Source organism: Mastigoproctus giganteus, chromosome 3 (assembly GCF_048544385.1).
Source record: "Mastigoproctus giganteus isolate SK-2022 chromosome 3, ASM4854438v1, whole genome shotgun sequence".
Lineage (NCBI taxonomy): Eukaryota > Metazoa > Arthropoda > Arachnida > Uropygi > Thelyphonidae > Mastigoproctus > Mastigoproctus giganteus.
Genome location: NC_143577.1, coordinates 48,741,158 through 48,766,335, shown reverse-complemented (window position 1 = coordinate 48,766,335; position 25,178 = coordinate 48,741,158). Strand labels below are relative to the sequence as shown.

General features: G+C 36.5%; 1 protein-coding gene across 1 annotated transcript in view; it reads right to left on the bottom strand.

Annotated features, from left to right (window-relative positions):
- The window catches only part of Neurl4 (neuralized E3 ubiquitin protein ligase 4), a 636,447-nt gene that overhangs the window by 393,162 nt on the left and 218,107 nt on the right, over positions 1-25,178 (bottom strand). Inside the window, exons 11-12 of the mRNA XM_090369970.1 lie at positions 19,022-19,100; positions 7,038-7,207 (exon numbers count right to left, since the gene is read on the bottom strand). Coding sequence (XP_090226096.1) covers positions 7,038-7,207; positions 19,022-19,100 — 249 coding nt within the window. The remainder of the gene's footprint in view (positions 1-7,037; positions 7,208-19,021; positions 19,101-25,178) is intronic.

Genomic DNA, 25,178 nt, shown 5'->3' with positions numbered 1-25,178 from the left:
CTTCTAATCTCTCTTGGCACAAACACATTACAAATATTATTTCCTCTGCATCTAAAAAACTTGGTTTTCTCTTTCGCTCTTGGCGTTACTTTTCTTCCAAACAGCTGCTCCCTCTGTATAAATCGCAAATCTGCCTTACCATGGAATATTGTTCCCACATCTGGAGTGGTGCCCCCAAAACCTCTCTCAGGTTTCTTGATTCCATTCAGAAGAGGGCAGCTAGGTTAATTAATGATTCATCTCTAACAGAGTCTCTCCATTCGCTGTCTCATAGACGTACTGTTTCTGCTTGATTTTGATTGATTTGATAGTTGTTGGCGCATCGGCTTCTGTGGCCATATTGCACCTCCCAAGGTTTTTGCAGTACTTTGATCCAAGCCCGAGGCGGGAATCGAACCCGCGACCTTTGGGTTGCCGGGCAGGTACTTTACCCACTCGGCTGCTGTTTCTGCTGTATGCCTCTTCTACAGATACTTCCATGGGCACTGTTCTTCTGAATTGGCTTCTATAATTCCCGCTCTCTCTTTCAAAACAATCCGAACACGTGCAGCCACCAGCCAACATCCATTTACTGTCAAACTTCAAACTCACAGAACCAACTTTTCATCTTCCTCATTTATTCATTCAACTGTCATTTCCTGGAACAACCTTCCTTCATACGTATTTCCTGAAAATTACAGTCTACAGAAGTTCAAGTCCAATGTCAACAAATATCTTCTTTCGCCTTCTCAACCTCCAACCCAAGCACGGTACTAAGTATTATAGGTTCTAATACCTCTCGTGTTTGATGTTTGCATAAAAAAAAAAAAATTTTTTTTTAAATAAAAAAAAACTAAAAAAAATAAAAAAAAACAAAGGGTTGCTCTTATTGTAAGAAAGGCTTACTGTAAAGAAAGGTTTAAATTTTGCAAATTATAGTGTCTGGAGACTAGGCACTTGCGAGATGATCTGATTGGGGTATATAAAGCCTTGAATGGTTTGAGCATGCTCAATGCTGATGGAATTCTTCCTCTTGCTCAGAATAATCATTTGAGAGGGCACAATTCAAATTGAGAAAAGAGAGATGTAGGATAGATGCGCGGATGTTTGCCTTGTCGAACTTAATAAAGGGGTGGTTGAGTGGGAGAAGACAAAGAGTGGACTAAAGCTATTAATGGAGTTCCCCACGGTTCAGTGTTGGGCTCACTGCAATTTTGTATATTTATTAATGATACTAATGAAGGTATACATCAGGCTTAATATCCAAGTTTGCAGATAATACTAAGGTTGGCAGGGTTGTTAATGACAGTAATAGCAGTGTGCTACTGCAATAGGATCTAGAAAAGTTGGGCAGATGGGCTGACAAGGGAAGTGAAGTTTAACATTGACAAATGCAAAGTACTGCACATGGGTAGAAGTAACCCAGAGAAATGTACCAACTGTGTGGTACTACACTTAGGGTGGTAGAAAATGAAAAAGACCCGAAGTAATTGTGCAGTCAGATATGAAGTTTTCTGAGCAGTGCAGACAGAGCAGGTCATGGGTGTTGTCAATGATATACAGGAATTTTGCTAGTAGGAAAAATGAGGTGATTATCTCTCTGTATAAAGAAATGGTCAGACCATGCCTTGAGCACTGCATACAGGTATGGAGGCCTCATTTTAGGAGGGATGTAGAGTTGCTTGAGCAAGTATGGATAAGTGCTACAAGGGTGGTGACGGGAATGAAGGGGGTCCTCCTACCAAGAAAAGCTTAAGTTCTGCAAATAGCAGCATCGGTAGACAAGGCACCTGCAAGGTGATCCGAATGTGGTGCAGGCAGATATGAAGTTCTCTGAGCAGTGCAGACGGGCTGCAAGAGTAGCTAATGGTGTCTCGTCAATGATATAAAGGAATTTTTCTAGCAGGGATAAGGAGGTGATTATTTCCTTGTATAAGGCAATGGTCAGGCCACACCTTGAGTACTGTATACAGGTCTGGAGGCCTCATTTCAAGAAGGATGTAGAGCTGCTGAAACGAGTACAGAAAAGGGCAACAAGATTAGTGAATGGAACAAAGGGTTGCTCTTACGAAGAACGGCTTAAGTTTTGCAAATTACAGTGTCTGGAGACTAGGCACCTGCGAGGTGATCTGATTGAGGTGTACAAAGCCTTGAATGGTTTGAGCATGCTCAATGCTGATGGTATTCTTCCTCTTGCTCAGAATAATCACCTGAGAGGGCATAAATTCAAATTGAGGAAAGACAGATGTAGGAGAGATGTGCCGAAATTTGTATTTAGCCAGTGGGTATTTGGTTGGTGGAACAGACTTTCATCCCTTGTTGTGAAAGTTGATAGCCTAAATAAATTTAAGGCTCAGCTGGACAGGTATTTCTAACGAACGGAGGGGTGAAGTGGAAGTGTTTTTTTTTTGGCTGATGCTGCGTAAGCTTGCTTTCTTGCATCATATGCCTCTACTAATGCTAACTCTGTTTTCCCCAGATATGATTCCACATGTAACTTCTTTGTTTCCTAAAAAAAAAAAGAAAAAAAAAGAAAAAAAAAAAAAACCTGAAATGACATCGATTTGATAATGTACAAACAATAAAGAATAACCAAATGGCTCAGCTTTTGCAGTTTTGAAATTGCCTTTCTGGAAGTACCTTAAAACCTCACATTATAAAAGCTAATAGTTTCATTACATACAATATTATGTTACAGTTAACCTTTTGCGCTCCCTTGTCAAGTGGGACTCGATATGATACAAGCACATGCTCCAGGACTTATGCATCGAATTAAGCTCGATGATAAGTTGCTTATGTACATTAAGGATATATTTGACTACTTGGAAGAAATCTTTATTTGGATATATCATATTTTCGTGGAAATAAAAATGTTTTAAATTTACTTTGCGGTAACAAAACAGTAATGTCGTGTTACAGCAGCAAGTCTGTCTTGTTGCGGTAATGTCTTGTCAATAATCTCTTGTCCCATGCAGAACAAGTTGTGCACGTGACACTGTATCATACGCAGAAGTTAAGTTAGAGTGGTAAAGGTAAGCACACGGCAGAAGTAGTGCAGTACAAAAGGTTAAAGAAGAAGAAAACCTAACCTTAGAAAAAACTCGTATTAATTTTCATTACAATAATATAACTAAAGAGATTATTGAATAATCAGCTGATGTGTTTACCTATGTACTGTGATGACCCATCGGCAACACAAATTTACGTTACTAAAATACCCTTGATAGTAAGATGGACAAGTTTGTTATGAAGAAAAGAAGACATGAAGATGATTGCAGTGAAGAAAAAAAAGAAGACAAACATCAAGATGATTAGGGTAAAGACGAAAAAGAAGACAAAGGTGGAGGTTCGAGTAAAGAAGGAATGATTATAACTGTTCCCTCTTCAAGCAAGTCTGTATGAAAGTGAGGAAGAAAAATCGTCAGAATTTGGACAGTTATTTGAAACATGGATTTGTGTCCAAAGAAGCAATGGTACCTATTGACATACTGTCCAAAGAAGCAATGGTAAATTATTAAAAAGACATTTAACTCTAAAACATAGTCATCTGGCTAACAAGCCTAGAATGTACTTTGAGAGATTTTTAAATAACCAAAGAAAACAGAGTCAGAGTTTTACCAAAATATCCAAAATTTCTAATAAAGCTCAAGAGGCCAGCTACTTAGTAGTTAATTGCTAAATATGAAGCATCACATAGAAGCAGAGACACTTATTCTCTCTGCTTGCAATGCTATATTATAGTAAGGACATTTTTTGAAGCGAAGCGAAGCGGAAAATAAAGTTAAAAAATTTCCTCTTTCCTATCAGCAGAGATTAGTGATACGTTGGCATATATAGAAGAAGAAATGTGCCTCTGAGAAGAAAAGTGAAATTTTTGCACTCCAAGTGGTTGAATCAACTGATAATGGAGGAAAGGCTCAACTACTTGCATTTATTCGCTTTGTCCATAATGATAAAATAGTAGATCAGTTTTTCTGCTGTAAATAACTTGAAGAAACAACAACTGGCCAAGATATTTTCAATACATTAAGTACCTGCTTGGAAACTCATTTATGCTGGAAATCTTGTGTGAGAATTTGTACAGATGGTGCTCCGCTCCATCAATGGTTGGCTCAATGAAAGGGTTTGTATTTTTAGTGAAGAAAGTTAACAGTGATGTCATAATAACACATTGCTTTCTTCATCGTGAAGTGCTGGTTAGGAAAACACTCAGTAATGATCTGAAAAATGTGCTAAACATGGTTGTGAAAATGGTTAACTATATAAAAAATAGGCCAAAATAACAAGTAAATCACGTCTTTTTGCCAAGCATTTTAATCTTCTCCTTCATATGGAAGCAAGATGGCTTTCTAGAGGCTAAGTACTGTCATGAGTACTTGAACTGAAGGATGAGATTCATTCTTTCTTTGCCATTGAAAAGTAAGAATTTTGTATATTACGTGCAGATATAATTTCTATGCCAAATTGTTGTATTTAGTTGATATCTTTGAAACTTTAAACGAGGTTAATTCCAATATGCAAGGCAAAGTTGAAAATATCTTATCTTCAACTGACAGAATCAAAGGTCTGAGAGATAAGTTAAGCTTGTGGGTCACCGTGGTGAAGAGAAGCAACATGTATGTTTCAACACATTGTTACAACTAAAAATAAAGAAATAATACCATTGATTTCTGAGCAAGTAGCAATGGAAAAAAAAAATTCAGTCCTATTTTCCAAAGACTATCACTGGTTGAGAAACCCATTTATTGCATCAGTTTCAAGCCATTCCAAGCCTACTGTCATAGTTCAGGAGGAGTTAATCGAAATACATAATGATAGCAGTTTGAAATTGAAACATAAAGAAGTATCTATCAATGAATTATGGATAGAGATGAAGAATAAATATCCTCATATTGCAAAAAAAGCTGTGCAATTCTGTTGCAATTTTCTACATCTTACCTAGGTGAGTTAAGATTCTCTGTGATTACCACTATAAAAACTAACATGAGAGTACTGTTAGTGTGGAGAGAAATGAGAGTACATTTTTCCAATATTCCAACTAATATACAAGATCTGTGAAATACACCAAGCACAAATATCTCATTGAATAGTTATGTAAACCAAGTGTTTAAATACCTTCCATTATACTGTATCTTTTTAATTTTGTGGTGATCTATAATCTACAATTGATGTTTATTTAGTACTCCTATATAACAAATAAAATTATTATATAAGTTTATATAATTTGTATTATGAATTGTAATTTTCTTTATAATTATATTATTATAATAACTATCATATAACATATTTTTTTTAATATTAGATATATATATATATATATATATACGCTGTGCTGCCACTTTATTAGGTACACCTACCTAGTAGTGTGTTGAGCCTCCTTTAACCTTAAAAACAGCCTGAATTCGTCTAGGCATGGATTGAACAAGATGCTGAAAACGTACAGGAATGGAGTACCATGCACACATGAGTGTGTCACGCAGTTCCTTGAGATTCGATGGAGGTGTAGGCCTGCAGCGAACAGCCCTTTCCAGCTCATCCTAAAGATGTTCAATAGAATTGAGATCTGCGGGCCACTGCAGCAAAGAAAAGTCATTGTCATGTTCCTAGAACCATTCCATAGTGATTCGGGCTTTGTGCACTGGCTCATTATCCTGCTGGCAGTAACCATCTGACTGAGGATAAACTGTCAACATGAATGGATGGACTTGGTCAGCAACGATATTTAGGTATGATGTGGCATTCAGACGTGAATCTATGGGTATCAATGGATCCAACGTGTGCCAAGAAAACATTCCCCACACCATAACACTGCCCCCACCACCTTGCATAGTAGTCATCAGATATGACAGGTCTATGGATTCATGTTGTTTTCGCAAATTCTGAGCCTTCCATCAACATGATGCACTAGGAACTTCGACTCGTCAGACCAAGCAACTGTTTTCCAATCCTCGATGGTCCAGTGTTGGTGTTGCTGCGCCCACAGGAGGCAAGCTCTCTTGTTCTTCACTGATAACAAAGGTACGTGATGTGGTTGTCGGCTGTTGTAGCCCCTTCGCGACAAAATGCAACTAGCGGTCCGTTGTGATATTTTGTTCTGCGCAGAAAGGTTGTATTCTGTTGTCATGTGCTACATTGTGGCCCATCTGTTTGCTTGCACAATTCTAGCCTCCTCCTCTGACCTCTCTCATCAACAAGCGATTTTCTTCCACAGGAGTGCTGTCTCAGGATGTTTTCTGTTCGTTGAACCAATCTTGATACACCCTTGAAACTGTGGTTCATGAAAAGTTCAGGAGAACTGCCGTTTCAGAGATGCTTTGTCCAGCATGTCTTGCACCTACTACCATGCCATGTTCGAAGTCCGTTAGATCACTTCTTTTCTCCATTCTTGCTACAGTTTGTATGCTTAATTGATACTAGGAAGGTTGTTCTGCTGCATTTATATCCACGACTGTGGTCATGTGACTTGGAACGTTGTGTGACAAACCATTTGTGTGCACAGCAGGGGTGGGTGTACCTAATAAAGTGGCGGCACAGTGTATATACAGAGAGAGAATTGGATCTAAAAGGCAGAAAATTGAGTAGGGGTGCCACAAAATAAAATAAATTATTTAAGGGTGCCATTATAAAAAAAAAGGTCGAAAACCACTGTACTATACTGTACAGTTGTTTCATGTTGTATGCTCACTTATTACAGTATTGTTACTATATTGTACAATACAGAAACAGTACAATACAGTTGGTTATGATGGACTTAAGAGACCTGATTGCATATCTAATAAGTGAAGCAGACCATATGCATTAAATGAATGTCACACTACGAGGATATAACTATTATATCAGAAATATTCCATATATTGTTGATATCTGAATGAATTTTCTAATTTTGTGGGTGCTCATTTTATTCTGATATGGGACTGTAAATTGTGTTAGCCACCAAACTTAGCTGAAAATCTTAATGAAATATATAAATCATCAAAGTTCTATGACTATTTCAACACAGCTTTAATGGCAATGTAAAATTTATACCACTTTATTATGCAAAATGACTGACTAAGTACCTGATGGTATTCCTGAACATGCAGCACCTTGATCTTCACCATTTACATAATAATGAAGAGTTCCATCTAGATGTCTCATCATTCCAATTCTAGTACCAACAGGTAGGTGATCAAGGTCACATTTGTATCCATTATAAATAGTTGTTCCATCCTGCATTACAGATGACCCACTGAAAGAGATTTTTTTTTTTTTTTTTGCTTACCTAAACTATTAATTTATATATAAACATATATAGGTATAAATACAGTCAAAACTTGTTAAAATGAACCATATTTTAGCAGTCTTTTTTTTTTTTTTTGTTTCAATAAATCATTATACAATTATCTTATTGTACTGAAAATGTGTCACAAGGCAAACCAATAAGCACCAAATGTTATGTAAGTATTTATGATGGAATTCAGAAATAACCTAAATACAGTGCATGCCACTTATTGTGATCACACATAATGTTATCATTCATATAATGTTAACATTTTTATAAAGTCCCAATCAGACATATACTAGTATATTGAAAAACAAAGTTTACTGTAATCAGTGCTTTAGTTTATGTTATTACTTTTTTGCCTTATCATGTGCAGTGAAAGTAATTATTTAACATCCTGATTTGTTCTTGAACTCCAACAAGTTGCATGCTCAGTTACTACTGTTGCTTCATAGTTTGTATGGTTGTTGGTGTTGTTACCTCATGAAACAAAGTACTCTATCTGTACTTCTACCAATCTAACTTACCTTTTCTTAATCGATTTTAATGGTTTGCTCAGATTTCCAAAAACATTATGAAATTTTAATTGATGAATGAATTTTTGAAACAATTTTTATTGATGAATGAATTTTTGAAACAATTTTTATTGATGAATTTTTCAAAGAAAAATTTTTCAAAGGCAAACCCAACCAGAATAACTGTTCTGTTGTTGTTGCTGGATCATGAACTAAATACACCAGGGATCCAGAAGGTTAATCTATTGGGTTAGCATTAGCGTTAGTAAAGGCATAGAAAGCAAGCTTATACAGCATCAGCCAAAAAGAAGGGGAAAAACTTCCCATTTCACCCATCCATTCACTCCAAAAGTTTGTCCACTTCTTCCTTGAATTTATTTAAGCTATCAACTTCTACAACTACAGATGGAAGTTTGTTCTAGCAATCAACAACCCGCTGGCTAAAGGCATATTTCCGCACATCTATTCGACAACTGTCTTTCCTCAATTTCAGTTTATGCCCCCTCAGGTTTGTAATCTGAGCAAGAGGAAGAATCCCATCAACATTGAGCCTTCTCAATCAAAGTTGTGCAGTATTGACGATTACTTAACGTGAATTTGTGGGAAACCACAAGTTTCTGGAGGATAGAGAGATTGTTTGGTATAGATATAATATATGAGAGCTGTGAAATTCTGTTAAAAATTATTTCAGAGTTGTCCTCTCTATTAATAGGATTCTCCTAATGGAACTAGAAATTCTAGAAAGGTCAACATCTCTCAAACAAGTTCAGCTGCATGTTGAAATTCACTCCATTTTTCTTTTAATAGATAATTCTAGAAAACATTATGAAGAAGACTTCACAAGGTTTTCCAGAATCAACATGCATCGATGGTATAATTGATCTTTTGATAACATTTTTGCAGTTCTGATTCCAAATGGCCCAGTATACCCCTCCCTGATGTATGACTCCAAATGGCCCAGTATACCCCTCCCTGATGGATTACCTCTACCTAGCCTGTCTCCAGATGTGCCATTTGCACATCTGGAGACAGGTCAGGTAGAGGATCCCAAAGAGGTGATTCATCACTATACCACATGACACAATACAGTATTGTTTTGTCCAAAAGTAGCCCTTCTTATGCCTGTAGATAACAATGGAATGGCATCAGCAGCAGATGGAATAACAGATGCAGAGAATGTGGCTCCACTTTTTGCAGTCATTTACTAATTATGCTTCTCCCAAATATAGGTATGGGTAGTGATGCTGTCACAGTGTTGGAGATCTGTTTCCTGTCAACAGTAGCAGGCAGACATTGCAATCTTCCTGTTCTGACATTCTTCTGATAAAGCCAGAGGCTTGGTAATGCGCCTGAATACCTTTCTGTACCCATTGTTGCCACCAGCATCCAACCATTCTGACATCATAATCCACATGAATGGCAATTTACTGCACTGACTGTTCTGCACACCACAATCCAATTATTTGACCCTTTCAAAGTGTGTTAATGTCAGTGCATACTGTCAGATGATCATTTTCTCACTGTTTTGCTTTCCTGATGTTTATAGACATTTTTATAGCAGATTCAGAGTCCTATGTCAAAACAGTAACAGATATGTTATTGGACATTCTACTGTACTAATCAGCTTGCCATACTAATCATTTAATCCACCTAAGTCACAATTAGTCACAGAAATTTTTATGTAACTCTGTCTATTTTCTGTTTCTAAGTGGGGCTACTATTTTGTTGAAAACAGTTTCCAACAGCATCCAACCAATTAGATATCACACCCACATAAATGACAATTTCTGCACTGACTATCCAGTTCATTACAAACTGATGATCCAATCATTTCAAAGTCTGTGAGATGTACATATTGTCCCCCTTAAGGTATGTTAATGGCAATGAATACTCGCAGCTGGACATTTGCTCACTATTTTGCTTTTGTAATGTTTATACACATTTTTACAGCAGATTCAGATTCCTATGTCAGGGCAGTAGCAAACATATTATTAGGCATTCTACTGTGCTAATCAACTTGCCATTCTCATCATTTAGTCCACATATGTCACAGTTTCACATAAATCTGTCTATTCTGTTTAAGTGGGCTACTATTTTGTTGAAAACAGTAGCACACGAAGCAGCACACACTTTCCCAAGTGAAGTAGGAGCTTTGTGTGTCATTGATATAGCTCATAATTTCGATGAAAAGCAGATTGAATATATAAATCATTTTCTGCTCTATGCATATTCAAAGCATGTGGATCACCCCATTAAATTTAAATTGTCTGGTTTATTTTGTTTGATAGTTTAGGATAGAGACGAGCAACCCATAGTCTGGAGTCAGTCTACAGAGTCATTTCATATAACTCAAAATTTGGCACATTAGCCAAAAGCAGTTTATGTTATGCACCATTAAACTCTCATAACAACAATAACTCGGGTTATATGAAATGAGAAAATTAGTGCTTAGCTTAGTCTTTATTTCTTATTCTCCAATAAAATTTTAGTTTCCTGTAATCATGCAGCATCTGGGAAACTCATATTTATTTTTAAAAAATTGTTTGCTGTTTTTCTGTCATTTCCTAAATTTGTTATTAGGACCATATCCTCTTATGCAATCTTCCACTGAATGATCTCTAAAGTGTTCCTAATCATAAGTACCCATAAATATGAACAGCTGTTTTGCAAAAAAATCAAAAACAAAACCACTGCTTACATAACCATAAACTCCAAAATAACTTATAAATAAGCCAAGATGAGCAAATTGATAATATTGACATTTCTATTAAAAATGCAGTCCAAAATCCAAATTTAATTGATTATATTTCTTCATTTCTTGTGTTATTACATAACAGTTTCATATATCATGATTTGTTATATTTCTGTTCCATTTCTAATGCATTAGATAGAAATACAGTATATATATGTTTTAATGGTAATATCCTTAAAAAACAGTTTTAGTAATTACCACTGTGATTTAAAAAATCCTCACTAAGGAACTGGCCTGAAGCAATTCAAAAAATTTCCATGTGGCCCATAGTTGAATAAAAGGAGTTTGTTCAGCATAATTTGGATTTTCAGTACACTGGAATAATCTAATTTTATTAGTATAGGAGCAGAATGGCATTAAGGTCGAGTTGCTACAATGGATAAAAGATGGTTGAGTGGGAGAAGACAGAATAGTGGTTATCAATGGACACTGTTCTTCATGGACTAATATCCCTCAGGGTTCGGTGTTGGGCCCATTGTTGTTTTTGGTACTTTGATCAATGATACTGATGAAGGTATATCAGGGTTAATGTCTAAGTTTGCAGACGATACAAAGGTTGGCAGGGTTGTTAATGACAATAATGATAGTACGCTACTGCAACAGGATCTGGAAAAGATGAGTAGATGGGCTGAGAGGTGGCAACTGAAGTTTAACTTTGACAAATGTAAAGTACTGCATATGGGTAGCAGTAACCCCAGAGTAATGTAAACGTATCAACTGGGTGGTACTACACTCAGGGTAGTGGAGAATGAAAAGAACCTGGGGATAATTGTGCAGTCAGATAAACTTAAATAAGTTCAAGTCAGAACCAGACAAACATTTGGAGTGAATGAATGGGTGAAATGGGAAGGCAATGCAAAAAGGCAAGAGTGCAGCCTTTTTGAGCAGTGCAAAAAGGCTGCAAGATTAACTCAAGGTGTCTTTTCAATGATATACAGGAATTTTGCTAGCAGGGATAAGGGGGTGATTGTCCCATTGTATAAGGCAATAGTCAGGCCACACCTTGAGTACTGTATACATGTCTGGAGGCCTCATTTTAAGAAAGATGTAGCACTGCTGGAGTGAGTACAGAGAATGGCAAAGAGATTGGTGAGTGGAACAAAGGGTTAGTGTTACCAAGAAAAGCTTAAATTCTGAAAATTGCAGCTTCTGGAGACTAGGCACCTGTGAGGTGATCTAACTGAGGTATATAAATCCTTGAATGGATTGAGCAAGCTCAATGCTATTGGGATTCTTCCTCTTGCTCAGATTACACACCTAATAAGAATACACACCTTTCCTCAAATTGAATTTATGCTCCCCTCAGGGGGCATAAATTCAATTTGATTAATGGGTGAAATGGGAAGGGTTATTTTTTTATTTTTGGCTGATGCTATATAAGCTTGCTTTATTGCATCAAATGCCCTACTAATGCTAACAATATAGTGGATTCACCACTTGCCATTCATTTGTAGGCTGGAGGAATTCTTAAAGCACTTTCACAGGATACATCTTTTGAGCATTTCTGTACAAAGAGAAACACATATAGCTGACACATTAAGGTCATGTGCCATTTTGTTGAAAACAGTAGTGCATGAAGCAGTGGCATGCTTTCCCACCTGAAGTGAGAGAGTTTGTATGTCATTTGTATAGTGGTAGTCAGTTCAGAACAATGCCAGAAGATGCAACCACAACAGATTAATGGACAATTACTTAGTTCAAAGAACCAATACAAGAGTTCAGGTGAAGAACCTTTTATTCCCTATTTTACAATTTATTATAAATTGTATGCCCAATTCATTCACAATATAAATAAATTGTATTCATGTTTCATTCAAAATATCTTCTCACATTTTAATATTATTTAAAGTAATACTATTTTAAATAATATGATTATTTAAAGGGGAGGCTAAGAACTCAGGGGGCCCGACTATTGCTTTGGTCCCCCAGAATTTATAGTTTTGTCAGTGGCTAGCTTGACCCATTATTGCAATTTGATTCAAATGCATTAATGGCATGGCTGCTCAGAGGTTCTGGCATTATGATGTCTGAAACACTAAGTAATATAAAAAAATACAATGAAACTTCTCTTCACAAACACCTCTTTAAAAGGGGCATCTCTTGTGGACACTTGTGCTTGGATACTGGCCAGAAGTATTAGAAATAACCTCTCCACCACAGACACTCTTCAGTGTGGATGGAGACACTTTAATATGTATTCTTTTTCTATTTTTAACCTCTCTGGACTGGACAATTAGATTCTTTCAAGGTTAACATTTGTGATTAACAAATAAATGTTTTCAGAGGTCAAGGCATTCTAAGGCAAATGAAGGTTGAGGTCATTACGGTAATAGCAACTAATTAGACTTGTGATGGCCATGAATTACTACTCACAGAACAGATGGCACATTATGCTCAATGTGCTCACCACTAATGATATAGAATGTTTCCAATTTTCATTTGAACTGTCTGATAAAGAAGTTCCACTGGTGTGCATTTGTTAGCAAGGCATAAAATTGTCAACCTGAGAGATTGTTGACAGAATTGGAAGGTGGGGCGAAGTACTATAACAAGTCTTACACATCATTCAGTCTATTTTACAATAAAGAGCATGAAAATACGGCAATAATATATTTCTTTTTTTAAAAAATTAACATTGTCAACAAACTTCATAGGTAATTCTGACTTGTAGCTCATGTGGTTTTTCTGCATACACAAATAAACTTCAGTAAAAATCTATGTGATGCTTCATATAACTGAGATAACTGCTTTAGCAACAGTAGTGCTCAGCTTTTTTAACGAGCAACAATGACAATTTTCCCATACTAACATATACCACTTCAACTTGGCAGTTAAAAGCGTTGCTTGGCAGTTATTTAAGTAGCTACATATGAATTCCAGAATTCATATGTAGCTACATGAGAGTGTAGCTATATGTAGCTATATGTAGCTGAATTCCATAGGAATACCAGATTTATAGTTTTGTCAGTGGCTAGCTTGACCCATTATTGCAATTTGATTCAAATGCATTAATGGCATGGCTGCTCAGAGGTAAGTAATCACTATGATTACTATTCTCATCATTTTTTTCTTTTTGCAGACATATTTAGGGTTTATATTTATTTTGTTTACAATAAGTATAAGCTCACAAGATACAACTTACACTTAAGTGATTAAGGTGGAAAGAAAGTTTGTTGTTTGTTTGTTATTTGGTTTTTAGGAGCATTAGCAACTAAGCTCCGGGAATATGCGGTGGTCATTCCCTGACCTTTCCGCATCCTCCGTATTTGGTGGGATGGGCTCGGAAAAGAGAGTGCCGATGCCACTATCAATTCACATTAGCAGATACTAAAGCAATCTATTATATTTAAAGTGACACTTAATGGATGCCATGGCTAGTCGTAAGTAGAAGTAGCGCAACCACGTATCTATGAATCCGCATAAGTCGAGGACGTACTGTATCAGCAGTACTTTAGTACACTGCTCAACAAAATTGGTACGAAAATATGGCCGCCGTTGTGTTCGACGTATGATATATCGCTCCGTAATTTTTGTGAAAAAAATGTGTTTAAACTACAGTTTATGTTGTACAGTGTGTTCTCTCAAAAAGATATACAGTACAGGAGTCCCTTGGTGAGAAACGTTTTGCATTCTACCGGGTATTTAGTTAGATCCCAGTGTCACTTATCTGTTTCCTTTGTTACCAGACTGCACTGGTCACAATGTGGCTGACAGCAGGGAAATAGAGACCGACCAATATAACGTGGCTGGTATGCTGGTATCTGGCCGTTGACTGGGGAGGTTGCCCTCACAGTGATTGCCCCCTGTGTTAAAACATTCCAATATTTCTTGACTGTGTTTAAAGCAATATTATAGAGGAAATCATGACTTTTGTGCTTTCCCTCTCCCATAAACTTTCCATGGTGACGCGTGAACTTCTTACTCGTGTGACACATTGAAATCGTGATGTCGCCATCGTCTTCGGCGTTCCCCGAAAACACCACAGATAACTAATCCCATTGCTCTGGGTGCATTTTAGTACTTGGTTGTTCCCTCCCCCACACCACGTGACCAAAGGGAGAACTCAAAATTTGGGACAGTCTCAAGACACTTAATAAACCTACGGACTTGTGGTTAGTGTCCATTGCAAATTATTTTATTTATTTTGCATCCAGTTCCTTTGTCACTGCATCATAGTATCCATAGTATCAAAAGTTGCATCATGATCCAGCATTACTTTTTTATCCAGTGACTCCATTATTTTCCTTGGAACAAAAATTTTCCTTGGTAAGTTTCCTCAGCGTTTCTGCATAAGTGGGTGCCTGCTGTGGCATTTGTTTTGCCCCACATTCCATATAGGCCTCCAATTTGGCCTTTTTGTTACCGCTTCTATGTGGACCTTCTGTAGAATTATTTCCAGCTTGATCTAGATGGTCACATCGAAATTGTGATGTCGTCATCGTCTTCGGCGTTCCCCGAAAACACCACAGGGAACTAATCCCATTGCTCTGGGTGCATTTTAGTACTTGGTTGTTCCCTCCCCCACACCACGTGACCAAAGGGAGAACTCAAAATTTGCGACAGTCTCAAGACACTTAATAAACCTACGGACACTTAATAAACCTACGGACTTAATAAACCTACGGACAGCTCTTGGAGCCCTACTTTCAACAGGCATGCTCAAAACTCGATAATCCGGAAAACCTCTTAAATCCAGAATACCAACAAAATGGAGGGAAAATCGGACAGAACTACCGTCGGCATGGAACAAGATCAAAATAATGACTCTATATTGAAAGAAAACCAAGAAGAGATGGAGAACCCCCACTCAAGAGCCCCCGACCAAAGGAAAAAATTGTAAAATGACTGTCCCGAAATCGGAAAGGAAAACACGCTCGCAATCCGAGCAAAAGGAGACAAATGAAGTAGCTGCCACACAGACTGACACTACAGAGGACAAACGGGATGCCAACGACGCACCAAAAAATACGGAGTCCCCACCATTGACCCTACGCTGACCGAGGGTTCTTTTTTTTTTTTTTTAATGAAAACCCCAAACACGAAAGGTATCAAAACCTATAGTACTTAGTACCGTGCATGGGTTGAAGGAGAAGTATGGGGGGAGGGGGTGCCGGAGACTTTGCTCTAGAGACTAAACATGGGTTTCACCACTTCAAGCCTCCAATAAGCAAAGTGGTGGTATTTCACCGGTTGATGAAAGTCATCTACCACCTGGAAAGTTCTGAACCAGATTCTGGTCCTCCGGGTGCAGCTCGAAAACAAGCTGAAGGAATCCTCTAGCAGAATAACCACTGCCCTCAGAGGAGAAATTGTGACCATCTAGATCAAGCTGGAAATAATTCTACAGAAGGTCCACATAGAAGCGGTAACAAAAAGGCCAAATTGGAGGCCTATATGGAATGTGGGGCAAAACAAATGCCACAGCAGGCACCCACTTATGCAGAAACGCTGAGGAAACTTACCAAGAAAAATTTTTGTTCCAAGGAAAATAATGGAGTCACTGGATAAAAAAGTAATGCTGGATCATGATGCAACTTTTGATACTATGGATACTATGATGCAGTGACAAAGGAACTGGATGCAAAATAAATAAAATAATTTGCATCCAGCTGCATAATTTGAAATCCATATACTTGGATTTCAGGAAAGCATTTGATACAGTTGCATATAAAAGACTGCTGTACAAATTGGAGCAGTGTGGAGCTGTAAGGGAAAGTTACTGCTATGGATAAAGAGATGGTTGAGTGAGAGAAGACAGATAGTGGTTATCAGTGGACACTGTTCTTCAGGGACTAACATTATTAGTGGAGTCCCATATGATTTGGTGCTAGGGCCATTATTTTCTGTATTTATTAATGATACTGATGAGGATATATAAGACTTAATATCTAAGTCTGCAGATGACACAAAGGTTGGAAGGGTGGTTAATGACAGTAATGAGGGTATGATGTTGCAACAAGTATAAAAATTAAGCAGATGGTCTGAGAAATGGCAATTGAAGTTTAACATTGACAAATGCAAGGTAATGCATATGAGTATCAGTAAACCCAGAGTAATGTATGAACTGAGTGGTTACTACATCAGGGTAGTGTAAAATGAAAAGGATCTGGGGGTAACTGTGCAATCTGAAGTGAAGTTCTCTAAGAGTGCAAACAGGCTGCCAGCACAGCTCATGGAGTTTTGTCAATGATATACAGAAATTTTGCTAAAAGGAATATGGAGATGATTATCCCATTGTATAAGGCAATGGTCAGGCTACAACTTGAGTACTGCATACAAGTCTGGAGGCCTCATTTTAGGATACAGACCTGCTGGAACAAGTACAAAGAAGGACAACGATATTGGTGAGAGGAATGGGGGGGGGTACTCTTAACAAGAAAGGCTTCAGTTCTGCAAATTGTGGCATCTGAAGACCAGGCACTTGCAAGGTGATCTGATTGAGGTGTTTAAAGGTTCGAATGGATTGAGCAAGCTCAATACTGATGGGATTGTTCCTCTTTCTCAGGTTACACACATAATGGAGAATAAATTAAAATTAACGAGGACGGCTGCAAAAAGATGTGGGGAAGTTTGCCTCTAGGCAGCTGGTGGATGATTGCTGACACAAACTTTCATCTGTTTGTGGAAATGGATAGCTTGATTAAATTTAAGGAAGAATCAGACAAAGTATTGAAATTGTTGAATAGATGAAATGGGAATAATTTTATTTTATTATTATTTTATTTATTTGTTTGATGCTAAAAAGGCTGGGTTTTTTTTGTTTTTTTTTTGCATCATTTGCCACTAAAAAAGTTCTTGGTTATACTCTGTCATGACCACCAAGTCAGTGGAGTTTACAATAAATCATCAATACAAATGTTAATTGTATTTAGCAATCACGGGCTTGAATCCTGGTCCAGTCAAAGAGCACGTGCTACTGACCACCCAGTTATGTCACTAATACTAGTAACAAAAGCACTGGATGAAAAAAACAATTCTCGCAACATATAAAAAGGATTCAGAAAAGCTTTTATTACTGTTCCACATTAAAGACTGCTGTATAAATCAGAACACTAGGGTACTGAGACAAGTTACTGATATGTCACTGCTCTTCTTGGACTAATGTTATTAGTGGAGTCCTCAAGGGTTCAGTGCTGGGCTTATTGCTGACTTCTACATTTTTTTTTAATTAATTAATTAATCTTAATCTTTATTGTATGAAAAGATACCATACAATATACCCATCACGGCATGCTGCCAGGGATCTCACATGGATGATGATGGCATATCAGGCTTAATAACTATATTTGAAGATGATAAAAGGTTGGCAGGGTGGTTAATTACCATAAATCAGTTATGCTACTGCAACAAGCTCTAGAAAAATTAGGCAGATGGGCTACAACTGAAGTTTTACATTTACAAATGCAAAGTACAGCACATGGTTAGCAGTAATCCCAGGTTAACATACCTATTGTGTGGTATTATACTCAGGGTAGCGAAGAATAAAAAGACCTAGTGTGTGTGGGGGGGGGGGAGAACTGTGCTGTCAAATATGATGATCCTTGACCAGTGCAGAAGGCTGTCAAGAATGCTCATGAGGTTTTATCAATGATATATAGGAATTTTGTTATCAGGGATAAGGAGGTGATTATCCCAATATACAAGGCAATGATTAGGCTGCATCTAGAGTACTGCATATAGATCAGGAGAGGAGATCATCTAGAGTACTGCATATAGATCAGGAGAGGAGATCATCTAGAGTACTGCATATAGATCAGGCCTTATTTTAGGAATAATGTTTATCTGTTGGAATGGGTGAAGAAGTGAGAGGAACAAATGTCTGCTCTTACCAGGAAAGGCTTTAGTTCTGAAAACTGCAGCATCTGGAGACTAAGTACCTGTGAGGAGATCTGAAAGAGATGCTCTGAATGGATTGCTGACGGGATTCTTCCTCTTGCTCAGACTGCACACAAAGGGAGCATAAATTCAAACTGAGGAAGGATGATTGCAGGAAAGATATGAAGTAGAGGGGATGGACAGGTGATATACAAAATATATATAATTTTTTTGGCTGAAGCTGTATAAACCTGTTTTCTTGCAATGTTTGCCACTACCAATCTAAAACAAGTTATCAGAAAGGCAGAAAATATTCTGGTGATTAGATAAAATCTCAGCTGTACTTCTCAACAGAGGAGCTAAAGAAATTATTGAACAAGTGGAAAAGAAGGAAATGGGGGAAATTTGGACATAGAAAATGTCATGTAAAATAACAACAAGGGAATAGTCTTAGCAGTTATAGATAAAGTTATACTTGAATCAGTGTATGCTAGAAGTGGGAAATAGTGGCAAAGTGTTTACACTACATTATCTAGAGGTTCTAGCATTAATTGGATGCCATGGTATGCTACCTGCATACCATGGCATCCAATTAACATTTCAGTGAAATTTATTTTTATTATACACGAAGATAATAACAGTAATATGCCAAGCACAGCCAACTTTCTTTGAGTACTTCATAAAAAAAAATTAACTAACCTCAATATCCAAGTGTCATGGTCAATGTCAGTCATTGTTCCTGGAAAATTAAGCTCATCAGGAGGTATTGCCGTTATACCTAAACCAAGAAATTATTATTTCATTTTTTAAGCAAAAATCTAAAAATTAAAACTTTGTATTCTTTATTTCTATATGTTTAACTATAAATTTAACATTAATACAATTAGAAGACAAGAAAAACAGAAGATTAAAGTTCCTAAATGCAAATCCAAAAAAATAATTCACTTAAGCAGATACTCAGTAACCTATAACACTGTGTCACTTATGGTTTAAGTCTAGTTATCTGATGTTTTATTATCTGATGAGCAGGCGCTTCATGAAAGAAATGGTGACAAGGTGAAAAATCCTTCTCTAAGTAGATAGCAATAGCACAGCTGGCCACAAAAAGAACCAAAACCAAATGACAGCAATCATTTAAATATTTATCTCTCAAATAGTCCATTTCTTAGAACTACTGTGTTTCAAAGATATTGACAAATGATAACCCTTCTAATATAGCATGGTTATTTAACACCAATTCTCACTGCTATATTCCCATAGCACTATGAATGTACAGGCAGCCATGGCATTAATTGAAGCAACATGAAGGAATGTGATATTGAATCATCCTACAGCATCAAAAGCATATCAGAAAAGACTGATAAAATTCTGTAGTTAAACTTAATTTTTTAAATTTTCTAATGTTTTCTAATGTTTTTAAAAATTTCTAATGTTTTCTCTGCCATATTTAATTGCTATAGCAATTAAATATGGCAGAGCAGCTATGATCTAATTCATCAAAATAAAGTTTTACTTTATTCAGTAATAAAACTTAAAACTTTTTTTGCTGGACAAATGATAAACTGTAATAAACAGCATGACATATTTCCTTTCTCTATGCATTAAAAAAAAAATGTTCTTGTTTATAATCAGGCATGACCACCAGGCCAGAGGAGTTTACAGGAAATCATGAATACAATCGTTAACCACAGTCAGTCACGTGAGCTCAAACCACAATCCATTCAAAGAGCATGTGTTACTGCACTCTAGCTCCTGACCACTTGGCGATGTCAGGCCTAGACTCTATGATAAAACAATATCTCTTCATAATGTAACTGTACTGATCTCTCATTCTGTTGGGCTACTGGAATAAATTTCTTTGGTTTTGCTAAAAATAAATATCATTTCTTGTAATGCTACACTTAGATGGTGAATGATATTTGATATTTCTTATCTAGTGATACCAGACACCACTACATGAGAGATATCAAATAGTGTAGGAAGTCTAATTAATTAAGAAAAGAAAACATAAAAGGAAGAAAGAATGTATGTTATTGTACTGTAAAAACTGATATGTAATTCGTAGTGTTGGTTATTAAAGTTGACTTCATTGGTGCCGATCCCTTCACCGCTTCTTGTATTCTGACTTTGCCCTTTATTATTGTATTCACTGTTGACACTGACAAATCTAAACTCCGCGTGATACTTGTTGATGTTTAACCATTTTCATGTATCCTTATTATTTTAATTTTCTGATCCAAATTGATCGCTTTCCTTTTCTTGTTAGATTTACTAGTACCGCTGTCACTTATTCTCTTAGTCAGCACTGTGATAACGGTCAAAATGAAATTTTCTGTAAAGAACTTCACAGGGTTAAGGCGAAAACTCACTATTATCACCTCACGTGAGCTCACGTTTTACTAAAGCACATTTCTGGAGTCACTATCATAAAACAATTTGCACTTTCCGGGTTATTGGGATTTTCTACTAGTGCAATTCATTGTAAACGGGTAGTCAATTCAATCTTATTGCATTTGCGATAATACCGATAGCTGGAATTCTGCGGGTTTTTACATTATTATGGTGAAATGTGTGTGTCCCCTTCACTGAAATCTTCAGTCATATAAGGACCACCACGGCACAGCCAAACTTTTTTTCTTGCCCAAAAAGCCATAAAAAACAAAAAAATTTTAAAAATCTTCTCTTCATTCCTATTTTTAAGCTTGTTACTCTGTATCTAACTTGTGCAATTTGTGCATGCCGTGATGGTCATTATTGTTTGCTTATTATTTTTTTTTTTTTTTTACTTTTTCAAATTTTACAATCCTAAAAAAAATTTGAGTGAAAAAAAATTTACGTAAGTCAGAGACTTACTGTATTGAAAAAGGACTGCACTACTTGTGTGTCCAATACGATCCGATGTTGATTTGAAATCTAACAGCTTCCCTTTATTTTTTACAATGTCGTGTACGGTTTGGTCACCAACGTTATAATAGTTCATTAAAGATTTAACAGATGCACAATTTTCAAACTTTTGAATAATTTCAAGATTTTGTTTAATTGAAACCACAATATTTTGCATTTAGCCATCATTTTTGAGATTTCTAAACAAAAAAAAATATTTAAAATTAAAAAAAAAACTTCAACATCCCTGACATAAATAACGAAACAAAATTTGTTTTTTTGTGGTATGACGGAACACAACAATCGACGTGACGCACTAAAACAAACTAAACATTTGTTCTCTCTTTTTTTTTTGTTTTTTGAGTGGCAGGTGTGAAGACAGTGGAGGTTTCAAGATAATAGGTACTTATAACGCCGCTTCTTGTCGCTTATTTACGACTTGCAAAATATCTGTTTATACAAATTATAGTTATTACTTGAATTTTATTTCTGATTGATTTTTTTTTTTTTTTTTTTTTTAATTTGGAGTCTTGAAGTTAATCCACTTCCCAGTTAATCAGATCCCGGTATATTGAGAGTCTGCTGTAATAATAAGGATATATGTAGAACTTTTTTCGATACTGTTGCACATAAAAGACTGCTGTACAGATTGTAGCAGTATGGCTGGCTATTTGTTTGTTTGTTTGTTATTTGGTTTTTAGGAGCATCAGCAACTAAGGCCATACTGCTCCATGTAGCAGTATGGAATTAAGGGTAAGTTATGCTATGAATAAAGGGATGGTTGAGTGTGAGAAGACAGAGTGGTTATCAATGGACACCAGTTTTCATGGACTAATGTTATTTTCTGTATTTAGTAATGATATTGATGGAAGTATATCATGCTTAATGTCTATGTTTACAAGTGATACAAAAATTGGCAGGGTTAATGACAGTAATCAAGGTATGTTACTATAACATGATCTGGAAAAATTAAGCATATGGGCTGAGAAATGGTAATTGAAGTTTAACACTGACAAATGCAAGGTACTGCATGAGGACAGCAGTAATCCCAGAGGTGGTACTATATTCTGGATAGAGGAAAATAAAAAAGATCTGTGGGCAATTGTGCAACCAGATATAAAATTCTCAGAGCAGACAGGCTACCAAGACTGTTCTTTGGGTTCTGTCAATGATATGCAGGAATTTTGCTAATAAGGATAAGGTGATTATTCCATTGTATAAGTAAATGATCAGACCAAATCTTGATTACTGCATGCAAGTCTAGAGGTCTCATTTTAGGAAGGCTGTAGAGCTGATGGAACAGGTGCAAAGAAGGTCAGTGAGATTGGTGAAGGGAATAAATGGGTGCACTTTCTAAGAAAGACTTCATTTCTGCAAATTGCTGTAACTAAAGACTATGCATCTGAGAGATGACCTCGACTGAGGTGTTTAAGGCTTTGAATTGACTGAGCAAGCTAAATACTGATGGGATTCTTCCTCATGCTCAGACTATGCACATGAAGGGGGGGGGGGAATAAATTAAAATTGAGGAAGGATGGTTGCAGAATAGATCAAACACATGTGTAAGTTTGCTTTCAGCCAGTGGTTGATTGTTGGAACAAACTTCAATATGTTGTTGTAGAAGAGGATAGTTTGAATAAATTAAAGGAACAACTATATAAATTATTGATGGGGATGGATAAATGATATGGGAGATTTTTTTTTTTTTTTTAGGGTGATGCTTCGTAAGTTTGCTTTCTTGCATCATTTGCCACTACTAATACAGATACTAACACACCACTGCCATCATCTGATGGTGCTGAAAGACTTTCCTTCGCCACCATAAACAATGAATCTGCCTGAATCAAATAAACTTATCAATGAAATATTTTATAAAAGGGTTGTAATAAAGACTATTATTTAACAAGTTGGATTAGATACAACATTCTCATGTTTTTTTTGGCGTATATAAAAAAAAAAAAGAAAAAAGAATTGGGATGACCTCAGTTGAGGAGGCTGGCCATCAAAACTGCAAATGATTATTGAGACTTACAATACACACAAAATACATTTCTTCGAAGTGTAACTGACAAATGTTCTTTCATTTTAATTTGTAATTATTGTCCAGTAAACAATAATTTTGCATAATACTGCAAATAAAACCATGTTCATAAGTTATTAATAAAAAATTTATTTAATTAACAAAATGAATAACACTGAACAACAAATTTTGGGTCATAACTTGTTATAGACTTGAAAGTAAGTTTACTTTATAGATTTTGGAGTGCCAAACACAGAAACAGTGCTTAAAATGGCAGATTGTCTCTTGTTTTAAAAAAAAGTAGTGTTTTTATATTTATACAAGGTATACTTTTATTTATATGGCAGTGAGATGTACCTATGAACATACCTGTATCAAACATGGGATCTTTTCGCCTTTAGCTTTTGGCTTCGGAAGTATCCCTTTTCACCATCCAACAATAATCAGCTAACATGGCGGCACTCCATTTGCTTTTGTATCTTTGTTTCAACACCGTGATATCTTGATGGAAGTGCTCACCATGTTCATCACTGAATAAGACAACTGGAGCTGAGGGTATCTAACTGAATACCAAATTTTGGGTCATATCTTGTTACGGGCATAAAAGTAAATTTAGTTTATAGATTTCGGAGGTGCTAAACACGGAAATAGTGCTTAAAATGGCAGATTGTCTTTTATTTCGAAAAAAAGTAGTATATTTATACAAGGTTTTTTTATTTATATGGCAATAAGATGTAGCTACAAACATACCTGTTTGTAGATATGTTCATAGCTATCCGAACCACAGCCGTTCCCCCCCCCACCCCCACCCAAAATTACAGTATCAACTTTTAGTGCACTGGCTGTTATGCTGCAATATTACTCCTGCCACTTAATGCATTTGTTTGGAGTTATTTTTTCAAAGATATATGCAGTATAGCGTAGAAATAGTTTTAATTTGTCATTACAGAAGTTAAAAATCAAATGTTGGCTTTAGCTACTGTGGGGACCCAGGACAGTCTCTCGTGACCTTGATGTGTCACTGTCTGTTGTACCATTGTCTGTTGTGAGTGTGTGAGTATGGTAGGGGGAGATAGTTAACTTTCACTCACTATGCTGCGAGCCACTGCAGTGTGAGGCTATTGCAGGCGTTTTGTTTCTAATCACTCAATGTTCGAGTTTTTATTCATGGCTATTTCAAAGTGACATACTGTGTCATTCTGCTTTTTAATTTTAATACTGCTGTCCCTTTGTGTTAATAATGGCATCTACAGGCAAAAGAAACCACAATGAGTTGTCGATAGAAGACAAGATAACAATTATTAATAGACTGGCAAAGGGCAAAGCCGGTGTAACTCTTGCTAAGATTTTTAATGTTGGTAAAGCAACCATATCTGACATAAAGAGCAGAAAAAATGAAATTTTGAAGTTTGCTTCAAAGTTAGACAATTAATGACTCAAAAAAAAAAAGGATTCCCAGTTTTACCAAGTATGGGCAAGATGATGCAGAGGCATGGTTAAACAATGATACTGATGATTCTGGTTATCATATTTTAACCGAAGAAAAGGAGGAAGTGAGTGGGGGCCCACTCACGTGGAGGCCTTCGCTGTACTAGAAACTGCAATGGCATGGTGTGAGCAACAGTCTGAATGCAGTTCTAAGGGGAGATACTGCTATTAAAGAGGATGAGAGAAAAAAAAGACAATCTCGCATGGTTCAAAGAAAAATTCCAAGACTTTGTTTTTATTATTATTACGAAAACCCCAAATATGAGAGGTGTTAGAACTAGAGGTTGAAAAGACAAAACAAGATATTTGTTGACATTGAACTTGAACTTCTGTAGACTGTAATTTTCAGGAAATACGTATGAAGGAAGGCTGGTCCAGAAAATGGCAGTTGAATGAATAAACGAGGAAGATAAAAAGTTGGTTCTTTGAGTTTGAAGTTGGACAGTTAATGGATGTTGGCTGGTG